Source organism: Bufo bufo, chromosome 2 (genome assembly GCF_905171765.1).
Source record: "Bufo bufo chromosome 2, aBufBuf1.1, whole genome shotgun sequence".
NCBI classification, from domain to species: domain Eukaryota; kingdom Metazoa; phylum Chordata; class Amphibia; order Anura; family Bufonidae; genus Bufo; species Bufo bufo.
Genome location: NC_053390.1, coordinates 341316997 through 341333225, shown reverse-complemented (window position 1 = coordinate 341333225; position 16229 = coordinate 341316997). Strand labels below are relative to the sequence as shown.

The 16229-nt window shown below is 42.1% G+C and overlaps 1 protein-coding gene across 1 annotated transcript in view; it reads left to right on the top strand.

Moving 5' to 3' along the window:
- PCSK5 (proprotein convertase subtilisin/kexin type 5) overlaps positions 1-16229 on the top strand; it is a 468004-nt gene that overhangs the window by 446435 nt on the left and 5340 nt on the right. The window contains exons 31-35 of the mRNA XM_040417061.1: positions 75-311; positions 697-924; positions 1629-1806; positions 14960-15177; positions 15447-15547. Coding sequence (XP_040272995.1) covers positions 75-311; positions 697-924; positions 1629-1806; positions 14960-15177; positions 15447-15547 — 962 coding nt within the window. The remainder of the gene's footprint in view (positions 1-74; positions 312-696; positions 925-1628; positions 1807-14959; positions 15178-15446; positions 15548-16229) is intronic.

Below are 16229 nucleotides of genomic sequence, written 5' to 3'. Positions count from 1 at the left end.
TAAAATAATAGTAATAATATAGTAACATGAAAACTTAAAAAATGAATCATATGGTTTGTTCCCTTCCTTATCAGCATGCATGCCTAATTATTTTCGCCATGAAGACAAATGTCTGAGCTCATGTCCTGATGGATATTATGGTGAAGATGGCAGCTGTGTGCCTTGTGATGTCCTATGCGCAAAATGCAGTGGACCTGATCCAGATGATTGTGAGGAATGTGCCAGTCCTAAGTTTTTCCTATATAATGGTGAATGTCTTGGTGGATGCCCACATGGTACCTTCAGTATACCAGAGGAAAGACATTGTCAAGGTATGGCAGTTCTATATTCAGCATTTGTGTATGTTCACACAATGTATTTTAAAAAACGCTCTGAAAAAATCGGCACGGAATCCACACAGATTTTATGTGCAGTTTTGGTGTTGTGTTTTGCGTGTTTTTTTTCCCCCAGCTTCCCATTCATTTCAATTGGAGAATCAGGGTGGATCTGCTCCAAGATAGACCATGCTGTCTCTTTTATTCACACAGTTTTTTTCAGCGTGGAAAAAAAGCAAGACTTTTTAGAGGTGTTTTTGGCACGGATTCTGCATTGAAAACGTGTGAAAAACAGTGTGTGTGTGTGTGTGTAATACCTCTGTTTAGTTAGTTTTTTCTATTGTATTGATTTTTTATCATTTCATCCTTTTTTTTTTTTCAGACTGTGACAGCAGTTGCAAGGCTTGCCATACCTCGGACATTTGTGACGAATGCGAAGAAGGTTTTTACAAAACCAGAGAGGGCTACTGTGTAGCATATAAGACATGCACACTTCATGAGTATGTCGATGAATACGGGGACTGTGTGCCATGTCATAAGCAATGCTCCAGGTGTATGGGAGCTACTGAGCATCACTGCCTGAGCTGCAAAGCAAAAACCTTCCTTCTGAGTGAGTCTAAGACTAGAACAATCTTCGTTGTTTCTTCCCGGTTTCATGCTTTCTTGTTATTATACAGTTTTTGGATAGACCTGTATATGTTGTCACAAAAGCCATAATGCAGATCATGTTGGGATTTTTAGATTTATCTTCAAGCTGGCGAGACGTTTTATATCTTTGGAGCTTATAATGTTTTGAGGAGCAGTGCTGCGTCTTCGCTTCTCAAGTCGTTATTGGCAGCTATCACCCACAGATTATATTGAGTTCTTCTTTTCTTTTCCATTTTTCAATGAAGTTAAAAAATTGTCCCAGTGATACATTTGGTACAACTCTCTGGGTATGTTAGACACAGATCTGCTCCCTAGGGCAGGCATATATTTGCATAGGGACATAAAAGGAACACAATTTTAATACATTTGCCATATTATCTAACCTCTTAGCCACATCCCTATCAGCCCCATAGCTGATAATGGGTTCCCGACCCGTAACATATCTTTATAGTGACCTTTCCCATACATAGAGCTCCAACCCCCTGCTTGCCTTGACATAACCATAAAAAGAAATGATAAAACTCTTCAAGGCCGTCACATACCAGGAGAACATTTTTAAAGGGATGTTATGATTTAGGACTAATAATGAGAAAAGCTAGATAGCATTACATATGCTAGAAACCATCATCAGCCATCTCTCATGTCTGAATTGTTCTGATTCCTCAGATGCCACCTGTGTGGACACCTGTCCTGATGGATATTATGCGGAAGATGATGAAAGGCGTTGTGTCCCCTGCCATAGAAGCTGTAAGACTTGCTCTGAGAGACATAGCGTGGACTGCCTGACTTGTGAAGAAGGATCATACATGCAGGGTCACAGCTGTGTACAACATTGCTTGATAGGGTAAGAAATTGAGAAATAAATGAAGACGCAAGAATACACAGTTAGGACGGGTTCACATCACCGTTATGTATTCCGTTATGGCTTTCTGTTATAACGGAAAATAACGGAATCCATAAGACGGAAATTAAAACGGAAACCTTTAGGAGGCATTCCGTTTTCATCCGTCAAAATAGAAGTCTATGGGCAGCATAACTGATCCGTTATGCAGGAGTCCAGTCCTGCATAATGGAAACCAGACGGATCCGTTCTGATGCCCATAGACTTAAATTATGACGGAATGCAAATCGGAAGCCTTTAAAAGGCATTCCGTTTTGCTTTCCGTCTTAATGGAAGTCTATGAGAATCATAACAGGTCCGTCTGATTTTCATTATGCGGAACGGAACAAAAGTCCTGTCGTCTTGCATAACGGGAACCAGATGGATCCGTTATAATTCCCATAGACTTCTATTATGACGGATCAAAACAGAATGCCTCTTAAAAACCATGTTATAACGGAAAGCAATAACGGAATCCATAACGGTGATGTGATCCCGCCCTTAAAGAGGTTTTCCAACTTTTTTATGCTGATGACCTATCCTCAGGATAGGTAGTAGAGGTCTGACACCTGACACTTCCGATCAGCTGTTTGAGGAATCTGTGGCACTCTCTAGAGCTCTCATGATCTCCGCAGCCTTCTCTCAGCTTACAAAGCACAGCGGTGTACATTGCATAACGGCTGTGTTTGGTATTGCAATTCAGCCCTGTTCCCTTGAATGAGACTAGGCCTTGTGATGTCACTGCTCCTGCCGTAGATTCGCTGACGCATGGAGTGGCAGAGATGCAACTAATTTATTTAGAGGCATATGCCTCGTAATAAACTAGGCGCAACTCACTCCAGCGCACATATGGGAATACCAGTCTTGATAAACCTCCCCCATTGTGTTTGTTTGCTCTGAGAAATGATTGGATGGTGTCAGATTCCATAGGGACGCACCTCATTACACTGACATGTCCTGTTTAAAGTTCCCTTTACACCGGACAATGTACCAGCAGATTGTCGGGAGGGAAGGGTTCCTTCCCGACAATCTGCTGCTCGCTAATGGAGGAGACATTTACATGCAGCGATGGGGAGGAGTGATCGCTAATCCCATGGCTGTCTACAGACTTATTGTTTTCTGGCAGGAGATCATGTTTATACAGCACAATCTACTGTCGGGAAATGAGGATTTCTGTGTTCACACAAATGATACAATTACTTGATGAACGAGTGTTTAGCTTGTTCATCGGGTAAATGGCGCTCGCTACATTTACACAGCCAGACCATCGCTAATGAGTGTTACTATGAACGCTCATTAGCGATCATCTAAGCGATTTTTGGCCTGTGTAAAGGGCCCTTTACGCCTATTCAATTGTACACATGAATAACAGTAGTAACACACATAACATATTAGTAGTAACACACATGATTGAAAGATATGAAGTGAGTGGAGAGAACACAGGGAAGTGTCTATGTATATTTTTATACAGGCTGAGTGAAGGGGGCACTAAAATCCAAATCTCTATAGCCTGCATAATGGCTTTTCTGCCTATTGAAACAACTTTGTATCTTCAGCTACACTCATTGATATTTAAAAAATTTGAGCACCCAGATAATGTCACATTGCTGCAAAACTCATCTTGCAGTTATGACTCAGACAGATATATAAATGAGTACAGATGTGGTCTGATGAGAAATTGGTTCTTGCCACAAGAGGGCATTAAAGTGCATTCCAGCTCCCCAATAAAAAAGGCTGTCAGAGGCTACTTTTGGGTAGTGTACCTCATGGTGAGAGATCGCTGACTTTTAGACATACATCTATGAGGCACTGGAAGACATTTTGCTCACTTGACAGACTTTGAGAGCAAGCATATCATTGACTGAGAGAAACAGGATGGTCATTTTGACAAATTGCCGACTATCTAGTGTCAGCGATGGAAAACCTTTTAGAGACCGAGTGCTTAAACTGCAACCCAAAACCCACTTATTTATCGCAAAGTGCCAACACAGAAATTTAACCTGAATATTGAAAAAGAGTGGCCAAGTTAAAGTGTAACTGTCATTCTTTTTTTATTTTTGTAATGGATAAGGTTAGTGGTACTGACCATTTTTGTAATATACTTTAATTACTGAAATCGTACATTTCTATAAGAAAAATATCTCTAAAGTGGCCCATTTTGAGCCTTAGCAACGCTCCTCCGTCTTCTGTTTACATAACTGTGGAGACTTGCTCAACACTGACTATGTTATATAAACAGAAGACAGTGGAGCGTTGCTAAGGCTCAGAATGGGCCACTTTAGAGCTATTTTTGTAATAAAAATTTACAATTTCAGTAATTAAAGTATATTACAAAAATGATCAGTATCACTGCCCCTATCCATTACAAAAATAAAAAAAAGAATGACAGTTACACTTTAATCTGTGGGGCTGTGGCTTAACACAGGCCCCAGTAAAATGAATGCCCCCATTGGCGTTTCCTAGTATTAAAAATGTCCCATTAATGGCCCCTAGTATTAAGTAGGCCCCAGTATTAATAATGCCCCATTAGTGGCTCCTAGTATTAATAAGGCCCCCAGTATTAATAATGCCCCAGTAGTGGCCCCCAGTATTATTAAGGGCCCCATTAGTGGCCCCCAGTATTAATAAGGCCCCCATTAATGGCCCCCAGTAAAATTAATGCCCCCATTAGTGCCCCTCTAGTATTATTTTTCCTCCATTAGTGCCTCCCAGTATTAATAATGCCCCAATTAGAGGCCACATTATTATTAATGCTGCCTTCCCAACTCTTCTTGTGCAAAAGTAAAATAAAAAAATAAAACTCACCTCATCCATTTGATCTTGCCTGCGCTCCAGAATTTCTCAGGTCCTGCTACTTCCAGTTAATTCTGTGAAACATTATCACTCTGGAGCGCAGGTCCTGTCCTGCACATCCAGTGAGCAGTGAGTGTTGCTGTCACGACGCGGTGTGGGGAGTAAACTCCACACTGACCACAAGAGGGAAGGGAAAAGGTACTAGGCCTGGAAACTAGGGAAAGGAGAAAGGTCACCCACCACCTAGTGAATCCCTAAACTGAGCCCTGAATACTATTAGTATGAACAGACCTCGATGGCAGGAATGTTCATACGCTGTAACCTAGAGCCCTATCTGACCCTAAAGGGCCCTGGAAATAGTGTCAGGACAAGAGATAACCTGTTCCTTCCCAGCTGAAGGAGCAGGAGACTCCCTCAGGCTTAATACCAAAAGGTAGAGGAATACAACAAACAAGAAATAGGGAAAATACACTTACTATAACTCCAAGGTACGCGGACAAGCAGGAACTCAGAGGAGAACCAGACACCAGCACTTCAACACCAGAAAGGAGCTATCAACTGCATAGGATGATGGGTGAGACCAGACTAAATAGAGGAGTTGGAATGACCACTTAAGCTACACCTGAGACAAGAGATGTGGTCATACCCAGCCACAACACAGAAACAAGTGAAACCAACGAGGCTGTCAGATCACATCACGTGCAGCCAGTCTCTTAGATCAGGAGAGACCCTGACAGTTCCCCGTGGAACAATCAAATGAATGGGGTGAGTTTTATTTATTTTTGTAACAGAAGCAGAAGAGGGGGAGGGGAAAAAACAATGGAAGCACTCATTAGTAATAGTGCACAGTGAAAAACCTATGCATCGACCACATAGAGCCGTGTGCCCACAGAGAGGGCTCTGAGTGCCCCCTCTGTTACGCGTGTGATAGTGTCGCCACCACTGATCTTGGTCTTTCAACCTAGCTGTTAGGAGCTGTTGGGAGCAGTGGTTACATACAGGAATGCACACAAATCAAACAGGCTCTGGATGGCCCAGACTACCAATAGAGGGGATTATTTAATCCACAGACAAGCACGGGCAGCTCCCACAGGGGGTACCTTCACCAGGCACAGGGAGTACCTTCATTACTCACTCTTGTCTCTGCACAGACCATTTTCAGGCACTTAGTAGAAGGAAATTTGGTATTGTGATGCCCATTACGTGTCCTGCAATTGACAGCCAGCCATTGTCACCTTCATTTGAAGTGGTGTCATGAACAAGAAACCTGGACTGCTACAGACTGGAATTGTATGGCCTTTAGCGAGAATTCCAGGTTCTGTTTGGGATCCCACAATCATTGGGTTTGAGTAAGGGTCCTTGTGGTGAGCACATTAATCCTGACTTTTCTGCGGAGGGACGCACTTCCCCAACTGCTGATGTTATGATTTGGGGAGTTATCTCATACAACAGTTGATCACCCCTAGTAGAGATAAGATGGGTACTAACATCTCAGCGCTATCTGCAGGACATACTGCAGCCACATGTGTTAATTCTCATGGTAGGGCTTCCAACTGGCATTTTTCAGCAGTATAATGGTCATCCACACACAGCAAGGGTTTCCCAGGAATGTGTCCACCAGATTGCACCACTTCCTTGGCCTGGCCGCTCACCAGATTTATCACCACTTGAGCATTTATGGGGCCAGCTGGAACGTCAGCGTTGGCAACACGTGTCACAGTATGCCATACGGAACCTGCATGCCTCCATGCCCAACCATATTTCATCTTACACCTACCCTAGAAGTGGGCCTAGCACCTCTTCTACTGTTAATGTGATCACTTAAATTTTTTTTGCTAATGAGTGCATAATAGAAAAAGCAGCCCTGGAGCCTATACTGCTGCAAAAGTAAGTGAAATTATGAGAAAAGGAGCATTCAAGAAAAAAAGCAAGTTGTATTGTTTAGGTGTAATTGTGCATAATATATGGATTTGCAGCAGTCTGGTGGGGGAAGAGAGTGTGGTGGAGAGAAGTAACGTGAGTAGTAGTGATAGATGGTGGGGCTATACAGGTTAGCGATGGTCCTGCTCCAGCACTCCCTTGGGCCATGCACAGTGAGGGGTCTCCTGCCTGTTGGAAGCTGGAGTATGCTTGATGTTGAATGTTCATGAGGTGCAAGGCTAGAACCAGTAGCTGGGATGGAAAAGAGAAGCTAGTGCAGTTCAACACATAACAAGCTTTTACCAGTGGTTTCCACATACATTCAGATATAATGTAGGCACAGTTAAATTGTCTTATTAAATTCCAGGCTGTCTCCAAGTACATTATCAAGAAGCACTTTCTTATATCCAGCTACGCTATGCTGTAGTGCAGCCTAAGGGTGCAATTCTCACAAAACCTTTCTACAATGCCTACTGTGGGGTGTAGATCCTAAGACAGACCCATAATATGACACCTTGAAACGTAGCCAAAGGCTGTGGAGTCCAGTAGCCAAAACAATATTCTTATCTCCACTGTCCCTTTCCTCGCACCCTCTGGTTTGGCTGCTTAATCTTCTAAATAACATTCTCATTTCTCATTCAGTTTGGAAAGTTCCCTGGAGTTTCTCTCTGCTCCCTAAAATCTGACTGTAGATGCCCACAAGACTCAGGCTTCTGCAGACTGCTCACATCCACCTACCAACTGCCTACACACAGGAAGAAGCCAAATCAGGAGGATAGGGCCTGCCCCTTACCAGTGATTGAATTCTCATAAAAATTGATGAAGGAATATTTTGTTCTAATGAGCTTAATGAATTTAGGGGCAGTACTGTAATAGGGTGCTATCATTACAAAGAGTCAGCTCAAGAAATGTATTCCCTCCTAGTTACTCCAACATCAACGGTGAGTGGTATTATAGCAAAGTGGAAGCGTTTAGGAGCCACAGCAACTCAGCCTTGAAGTGGAAGACCACTTAAGGTTGCTGAGTGATGAGGTGCAGAGTGCATAAAAGTTGCCAACCCAATAACTGACTCAATAACATCCTTCCTGATGGTGGTGCAGTGGTGCCCATGATGTTAACCCCTTCGATCATTATGACGTACAGTTACGTCATAATGCCTTAGGGGATATATGGAGTGGGCCTCTGCAGCGGGACCGCTCCATATGCGGCGGGTGCCAGCAGTATCATACAGCCGGCACCCGCCCACAGTAACAGGAGGCGGTGATCATACTGCCCTGGTCATTTAACCCCTCAGCATTGATCGCGGCACCTATCAGTGAAAGCAGAGTGATGCGTGTCCCTCTGCTTTCTGATCGGAGCCCTTGCAGTGAAATTGCAGGGCTCTGATTGGTTGCCATGGCAGCCTGGATGCTGCTGAAGCGATCCAGGCCTGCCATGGCTTTCTCCATAATGAGCTATGCATGAGGCATAGCTCAGAATGGAGACTGTAAAAATCCTATTCACTCCCTTTCACACGGGAGAGAATTCCGCGCGGGTGCAATGCATGAGGTGAACGCATTGCACCCGCACTGAATCCGGACCCATTCATTTCTATGGGGCTGTGCACATGAGCAGTGATTATCACGCATCACTTGTGCGTTGCGTGAAAATCGCAGCAATCTCTATATTGTGCGTTTTTCACGCAACGCAGGCCCCATAGAAGTGAATGGGGCTGCGTGAAATTCGCAAGCATCCCCAAGCAAGTGCGGATGCGGTGCGATTTTCACGCATCGTTGCTAGGAAACGATCAGGATGGGGACCCGATCTTTATTATTTTCCCTTATAACATGGTTATAAGGGAAAATATGAGCATTCTTAATACAGAATGCTTAGTAAAATGTCCATTGAGGGGTTAAAAATAATAAACAAATTTAACTCACCCCATCCACTTGATCGCGTATCGGATCTCCTCTTCTTTCTACTTTCTTCAGGACCTGGCTAAAGGACCTTTGATGATGTCATTGTGCTCATCACATGGTCCATCACCATGGCGATGGACCATGTGATGAGCGCAGTGAGCGCAGTGACATCATCAAAGGTCCTTTAGCCAGGTCCTGAAGAAAGTAGAAAGAAGAGGAGATCTGCAACGCGACCAAGTGGATGGGGTGAGTTAAATTTGTTTATTATTTTTAACCCCTCAATGGACATTTTACTAAGCATTCTGTATTAAGAATGCTATTATTTTCCCTTATAACCATATTATAAGGGAAAATAATAAAATCTACACAACACCGATCCCAAACCCGAACTTCTGTGAAGAAGTCTGGGTTCGGGCCTGGGTACCAAACATGCCGATTTTTCTCACGCGCGTGCAAAACGCATTAAAACGCTTTGCACTCACGCTGAAAAATCGCACATTTTCCCGCAACGCACCCGCATCTTGTGAGGCCCTCACACGCGACGCCCGTGTGAAAGAGGCCTAAGGCCTCTTGCACACGAACGTGTGTCCCTCGTGGCCATATTGCGGCCCACATACGGCGGGTCCGCAATACACGGGACACCGGCCGTGTGCATTCCGCATCACGGATGAGGACCCATTTACTTGAATGCGTCCGCAAATCCAGAGATGCGGTGCAGAACGGAACCACGGAACATAAGCACTACAGAGTGCTTTCATGGGGTTCCGTTCTGTGCTTCTGTTCTGAAATAAGATAGAACTTGTCCTATCTTTTTGCGGAACTGATGGATCGTGAACCCCATTCAAGTGAATGGGGTTGCGATCTGCATGTGGCTGGCCCACGGTCGGTGCCCGTAGATTGCGGACCGCAATTTGCGGTTCGCAGCATGGCCACGGGCAGCATACGTTCATACGCAAGAGGCCTAATAGAGATCTATTAGGGTGAATAGGAGAGGGGATCAAAAGATCCTAGGTACTAGGCCCCTAGTCTAATAGTTTAAAAAAAAAAAGTAAAAAAGTTTAAAAAATTAGTAAAAAACACCAATATATGAAAAGTTTAAATCACACCCCTTTCCCACTTTTACATATAAAAATATCTAAACAATAAAAAACTAAACATATTAGGTATTGCATGTACAAAAATGTCTGAACTAAATTATTTTTTAAATTCCTGTACGGTGAACGCTGTAATGGAAAAAAATTATTGTCCCCTGAAAAAATTTAATAACAGTGATAAAAAAAAGTACATACCACAAAAATGGCACCAATAAAAAATACAGTTCATAATACAAAAAACAAGCCTTCATACAGCTCTGTAGACCGAAATATTAAAAAAATATGGCAATGCAAAGAAAATTTTAGATTTTTTCAAAAATTTTAAACCAAAAAAAATCTATACAACTTTGGAATCTTCGCATTCATATTGAATAGCAGAATAAGGACGTCAGGTCATTTTTAGCACACAGGGATTAAGTTGTTTTTTTTTTTCGATTTTGCCACACAAATATTTTTTTTTCCTGTTTTCCAGTACGAAATATGGTAAATTAAATGGTGGCATAAAAAAAAATGTATCTTGTCTTGCAAAAAATAAGCCCTCATATTGCTATGTGAACTGAAAAATAAAAAAGTTATGGTTATTGGAAGGAAAAATCCAAAATGGAAAAATTCAAATAGGCCTCGACCACAAAGGGTTAATGTCCATGGGGCAGCTGGGCAGGGCACGTGTTGGAAATTCAATGGCCAGCATGTGGTGTTAAGAGTCAGGGACCAGGCTAGATTAAATTTAAAGAGGACCTGTCACCGTTTTTTTTTTTAAACTAAGTACCTTTACAAGCGGGGTACGCTCCACTGATTCTGCTATAACTTTTATTTTTTTCATACGCCCCTTGGCTGCCCCGCTGTGCCCCCCTTCTGTTTTTGCATCATGTATGCTAATAGATAGCATCGGTACAGGGAGGAGGAGATGCCAGCACTTCCCAGTGGACATCTCCTTCTCCATGCCTGTGTTGCGGTCCAATAGCAGCATACCATGTCATAGCCAGGGCGAAAAAACAGCTCATCTTCTTCCTGGCTGTGACATGGTCCGCTGCGATTGGAACGCACCACAGCCATGGAGAAGGAGACACCCACTGAAAAGCGCTGGCATCTCCTCCTCCCTGATCCTATTAGCATACAGGGTGCGAAAACAGAAGGGGGGGCACCGAGGGGTAGCCGAGGGGCGTTTGAAAAAGGGAAAGTTATAGCAGCATCAGCAGAGCATACCTTGCTTGTAAAGGTACTTCGTTTAACAAAAAAAAAAGTGAAAGGTCCTCTTTAACAAAAGCTTCTCTTTACTGTATGCAGGATTGAAGTTGTAGTCCATCCAGCAGTAGTTTGTATACAATTTAAAGTCCTCTCAGTTGTCCCAGCATGAGTTAAGCAGATGAATATGGCATTGGCCCTCAGATTACTCTGGCTACAATATCTGCTATAAGGATCTATAGATAACAGCTGTGCTCTGGCAACTGTGGCTGTAGTGTCCATTATCCTGGGGTGCATAGGGTGTCTTAACTTGTTATCTCTCTGCAGCAGCAAGGTCTGGATTGCCTTTAAGCTGGGTTACCTTGCTGTCTCTCTCTCTCTCACTGTAGCCATACAAATCCTCCTCCTTTAGTTCTTGCTTGCTTGCATCTCCAAGGCTCCAGGGTTTGGAGCTGGAGTATATGGGAGAAGAACACATTGAGACTGCTCCTTCTTCCTCGCTTTCTACAGCTACTCTGATGGAATTTCTGGATACTTAGGCAAAGATTCACACAAAAACACTCCAAAATCTTGTAGAAAGCCTTCCCAGAAGAAGGGCAGCTTCACATGAGGAACCAACTTCAAATGGGAACCCAACTTCTTTGGACTATGGAAAGTAAAATGCAGTCTTCAGATACTGATGGAAAACTCAAACACTCAAACAAATTTTTTTTTTTAGTAAGGTATCTTGTGGGGACTGATGTCAGATGGGCTAATGTTGTCTTATACTCTTCTTCAGGAGAAGAAGACACTTGTATCTTGAGCTAAAGAGGATTAGGAATGTGAATTACTTGGTTTGAGTGATACTTCAAGTACTCTCCAGGACACTATTTTATTTCTTCTTGTATTTTACCATTCAGTTGTCCAGTAACTATAGTTGTCTAATAGCTATTCTGTCTCACTTTTGAATGCCCACCTGGTCAAGTTGCTTGTGGTGTAGTTGCTGCCATACCACTTAGTTGTAGTAAATGTGGCACAGTTCCATGCCTTTCTCAAAATTTAATTCTTCTCTAAAATTAGATTCTATATGCCATCAGTAGCAGTTTTTGACATATCCTATTCCTTGGACTTTTGGCCAGGAGTCCATAGTGTGCAGTTTCGTGCCTTCCCCAAAATGTAATTCTTCTCTAAAATTTAATTCTTCCTTATGCCATTAGCCACAGTTTTTTTCATATCCTATCAGTCAGAATTTTGTCCATGTGTCCATAATGGAGCAGTTCTGAACCTTCCCCAAAATGTAATTCTTCTCTAAAATCGAATTCCTCTGTATGCCAGCAGTTAGACTTTTTACCAGGTAGGTGAAGAAGGAGAGATAGTGCTTATTAATATCTGAAGTTACTGTTATAAAAAGGGCGAAATATTACCAATTATCTGATGACAATGGTCAACATTCCCCTTTTCCCCCCAGCTTGTGGGATTGTTCTCAGTTTATACCACAGCTACAATATCTTGCCTTGGTGTCACCAGGAATAACACAAAACTTCACAGGAAGCTGGTCTAGGTGAGGAATGCCCCAGTGGCTAGGTGTATTGCTACTATATTAACACCTGCCTACCCCAAATTCATTGTACCTGTAATGTAAACACAGGAAGGGGCAGGATCAAAACTATGGAATCACGTGGCAGTGTGATGTTACTCACTCAACCATGTGTCTAATTTTAAATATTAAAACAGGACTGAACCTCAGCCCTGTAACATAAGACATCTGGAAAAATTGTTTTCTCATACACAAAATTGAATTGTTCTGTATGCCATCAGATGGACTTTTTAAGAGACAAGCAGCCATAAAAATTGTCTCGTCAATATGGAAATATAGCGCAGTATCGTGAATTCAACGAAATGTAATTTCACTGTATGACATTCATTTGCACAGCTGTCCATTTTTTTTTTTTCAATTTTTTTTTTACAATTCTCATTTTCTAAACGACCTTTCCCTAGCACATGCCGTGTTCCCTGAACCCATGGACGTCTGGGAAAGGCAGATTAGAACAGTGACTGGGATTGGTCCAGTTTGCTCTCCCTGTACTGTCTTGCCCAGCCTCCAGTGTTATCTTAGAGAGGGATTCCAACATGGCAGCTGGCGTCATAGCATCCAAAAGGACAAACTTGTCCTCTGTCATTGTACAAAACTTCACTTTTGTTAAAATGAATCACTCATGGATCGATTAGGATTTTCACACACCTCCAGCTGAGGCTGATGAGTTGTTACTCCCCAATGCTAATCCCCCTAATGTCGCTTCCATTACCCCTATGGCCATTACCATTACCCCAACACAGTGTACGCTACTATAACTAAAACCTCATCATAGCAGCATACACATCTACTTGCTGCCTTGTCTGTTCCATGGTGTGCTACTATTGTTGCCTATATTACCGCTACACATATTACCCTCTCCACATCCACACTGTACTGCTATATGTGTATAAATACGGGCAGGAATTTTGCCCCCGTTAGCACCATTTTCTTGACGCTTGTACAGAACAAGCCACTTTTTTCTCATCTGCCTGCAGAAAGGGACATTTTTGGAAGCCTTCAAATATAAAAAAGGATAACACATGTGATGACGCAGTGTGTTTTTAAAAAATCTGTTTAACACCATCAACCATATGTTTACTCATAGCTTAAATGTCAGTGTCACCCTAAGATTATTTGCTATTGCTGACACTGGGGGAGGAGAGAAGGAGCAAAAATTAGTAAAAAAATAAAAAAAAATACAGAAAAATATTCATTGTACAGTATAATGAAAAGTTATAATGCTTTTCATAAAATGTATGTATCATTTTCTTGGAATTTTCAATATTTCTGCTTGCAATCACTCAAGAGGTACATTATTACATTTTTCTGGGGATCAGAACTTGTCCTGGTCATGTCATGTCCTATGCATCTATCTAGTAGTCTGATCCTGCAGTCAAGTATGGTATTCTTTGCTCCCCACTTCTTCCTGACAAACCAAATGTATGTAATGGACAGATGGAAAGAATTATGACCTTAGAGGTCCATTCCATGAGACCACAAAAAAAACAAACTTTTTTCAATATACAGAATGATAATACACCACTAAATAATACAGCCATACAGTTAACAAATAATACCACTATACAAGTGACACATACTATTACCATAGCAATAATCCCTCTCACAGTAGCAAAGTCTCTCTCTGCCATAAAGGTGCACAATACCTTGATGACTGACTCCATTGCACATGGCCTTGCAGATTCTGGACCTTTTAACGTGTTCTTTCTGGAGAACTTTTGATAAAGTTGCTTCCTTGCCTGTAGATTGTCTCAGAGATGAAGGTTCTCGTGCAAAGCTCTGAGGAGCTTGCACAACTAGGTCCTTTCTCTTCCTCAGCTAGACTCTCTACTTCATAACCAGGGGCAGACTAAGGTCCATTTCCTGGCAACCTAGTACATACAGTATACAAATACAGTACATCAGAACATTTCACTTAACAATACAACAGTACAAAAATTTACCTTTGCAGGACCCTTTTCTGAGGTACTTCCTATATACCAATCTGCAGTGCTCAGCTCCTCCTGCTCTATAACATGCTGCCTGCAGATTGCACTGGATTTTGTGGTGACAGGTCCTCTTTAATAAAGTGTTTCCTGTTGTCTATTTATTCACACTTTACAAAAAAATGCTGGGCACATATTATGGAATAACTCGGCCTTCTATTAATAGCGTTAGGTAGTGCTAAGGTCAGGCTAAAATAACCTTATTTCATACGTTGCTAAAAAATCTTAGGCAGTATATAAAATACCTCTATTTCATACATTGCCTGTGACATATATTTAATAAAACAGCACTTGTTGGGGGTGCTGTTGGGGGTGACCCTAGTTATGGATTTTGCATCAAGACCAAGGAACTTAAGAAGGCACGAATGTCATGGGTGTAGGGTAGCAGGCAGAGCAGCTGCTATGGGGCCCATAAATGAAAGGTTATGCCGATTGATAGGTCTGCTGTTCATATTGGACAGTACTGCTGGTTTCTATCATCTTCATAGCCAATGGCAAATAAATATTTAACAATGTTTTATATTTTGTGGTCAATATGATGGACAATTGTTGTCTGATGAAAGAACTGCATATCCAAAATTTTACATTTTTAGAAGAACCTAACAAAAGTTTATGAATTAGCCATCAAATATCATTCTGAATAACTTTTATTTCATGTTTGGCTTCCAGATATTATGCTGAAAACTCCTCTGCGTCATGTCAGAAATGCCACAAGTCCTGCCGGGAATGTGAAGGCCCAGACTCCTCTGATTGCCTCTCCTGCCACAACAACTTTTTCCTCATGAGAACTAAAAAAAGGTGTTACAGCTCTTGTCCTGAATTCTACTATGAGGACCGTGTACTAAAAGCTTGCGAAAGATGTCATCCAACCTGCAGGACCTGCAGTGGTAGGTAGCAGCTAAAAAACTGTTCACAGAAGGCAGATTTGGCATGGGTGTGTGGAATAGGAAAGTTCTATGTCCAGCAGCTGACAGAACCCCCAAATATCAGGGTCCTGTACCATACCCAACTAGAAGAGATCAATGGAGCTGAGACATTTTAATGTGTAGTACTATTTTACTTATTATACTTATTTCTGTTTTACTGTAAACTAAGATGTAGTCAAAGTAAGACCTGTATTGTCACCATATGTGATGCTTTCATTCCTTCAAAAAAGGTTCAGGAGCTCTTTCCTGCACATCCTGTGTATCCAGTTACCAGCTTTCAGGGCAAATATGTCACTCGGAGTGTTTTGCTGGAGAATTCAAGCGTATGCAGGTAAGATAAATGAAATTGATATTATTATTGTCAGTACTAGATTTATGTCTCGGAAGTCTATAGACACAGTCTAGCACCTTAAACTCTGGCCATCAAGCAGGACACAACTGCAGTCCTGTATGGCCTAAAACAGTGTTGGCGAACCTATGGCACGGGTGCCAGAGGCGGCACTCAGAGCATTCCGTATTAAGAATGCTATTATTTTCCCTTATAACCATGTTATAAGGGAAAATAATAAAATCTACAGAACACCGAACCCAAACTTCAGTGAAGAAGTCAGAGTTCGGGTCTGGGTACCACATTAAGTTTTTTATTACACGCGTGCAAAACACATTGAACCCGCGCGATAAAAACTGAACAACGCAACGTAATCACAGTCAAAACTGACTGCAATTGCGCGCGCACTCGCGCGGGTTTCCCGCAATGCACACTCGACGCATCCAGAGAAAATCCAGGGCGCCCGTGTGAAAGAGTCCTTACAGTGTCAGTGTACCTACTGTATGTCATTTCAGTGGGATGCTGTGATTCTGTTCCCAAGAAAAGAGACAGTTACAATATGTTTTTTTACTGTGACTGATATCGCCCCTCACACAGCTTATACATGAAATTATTACCGGGTACATAATATTTAGCATTTTTTATTGCAGCTAAGATCTATATTTCCATTAATGATTATACTATT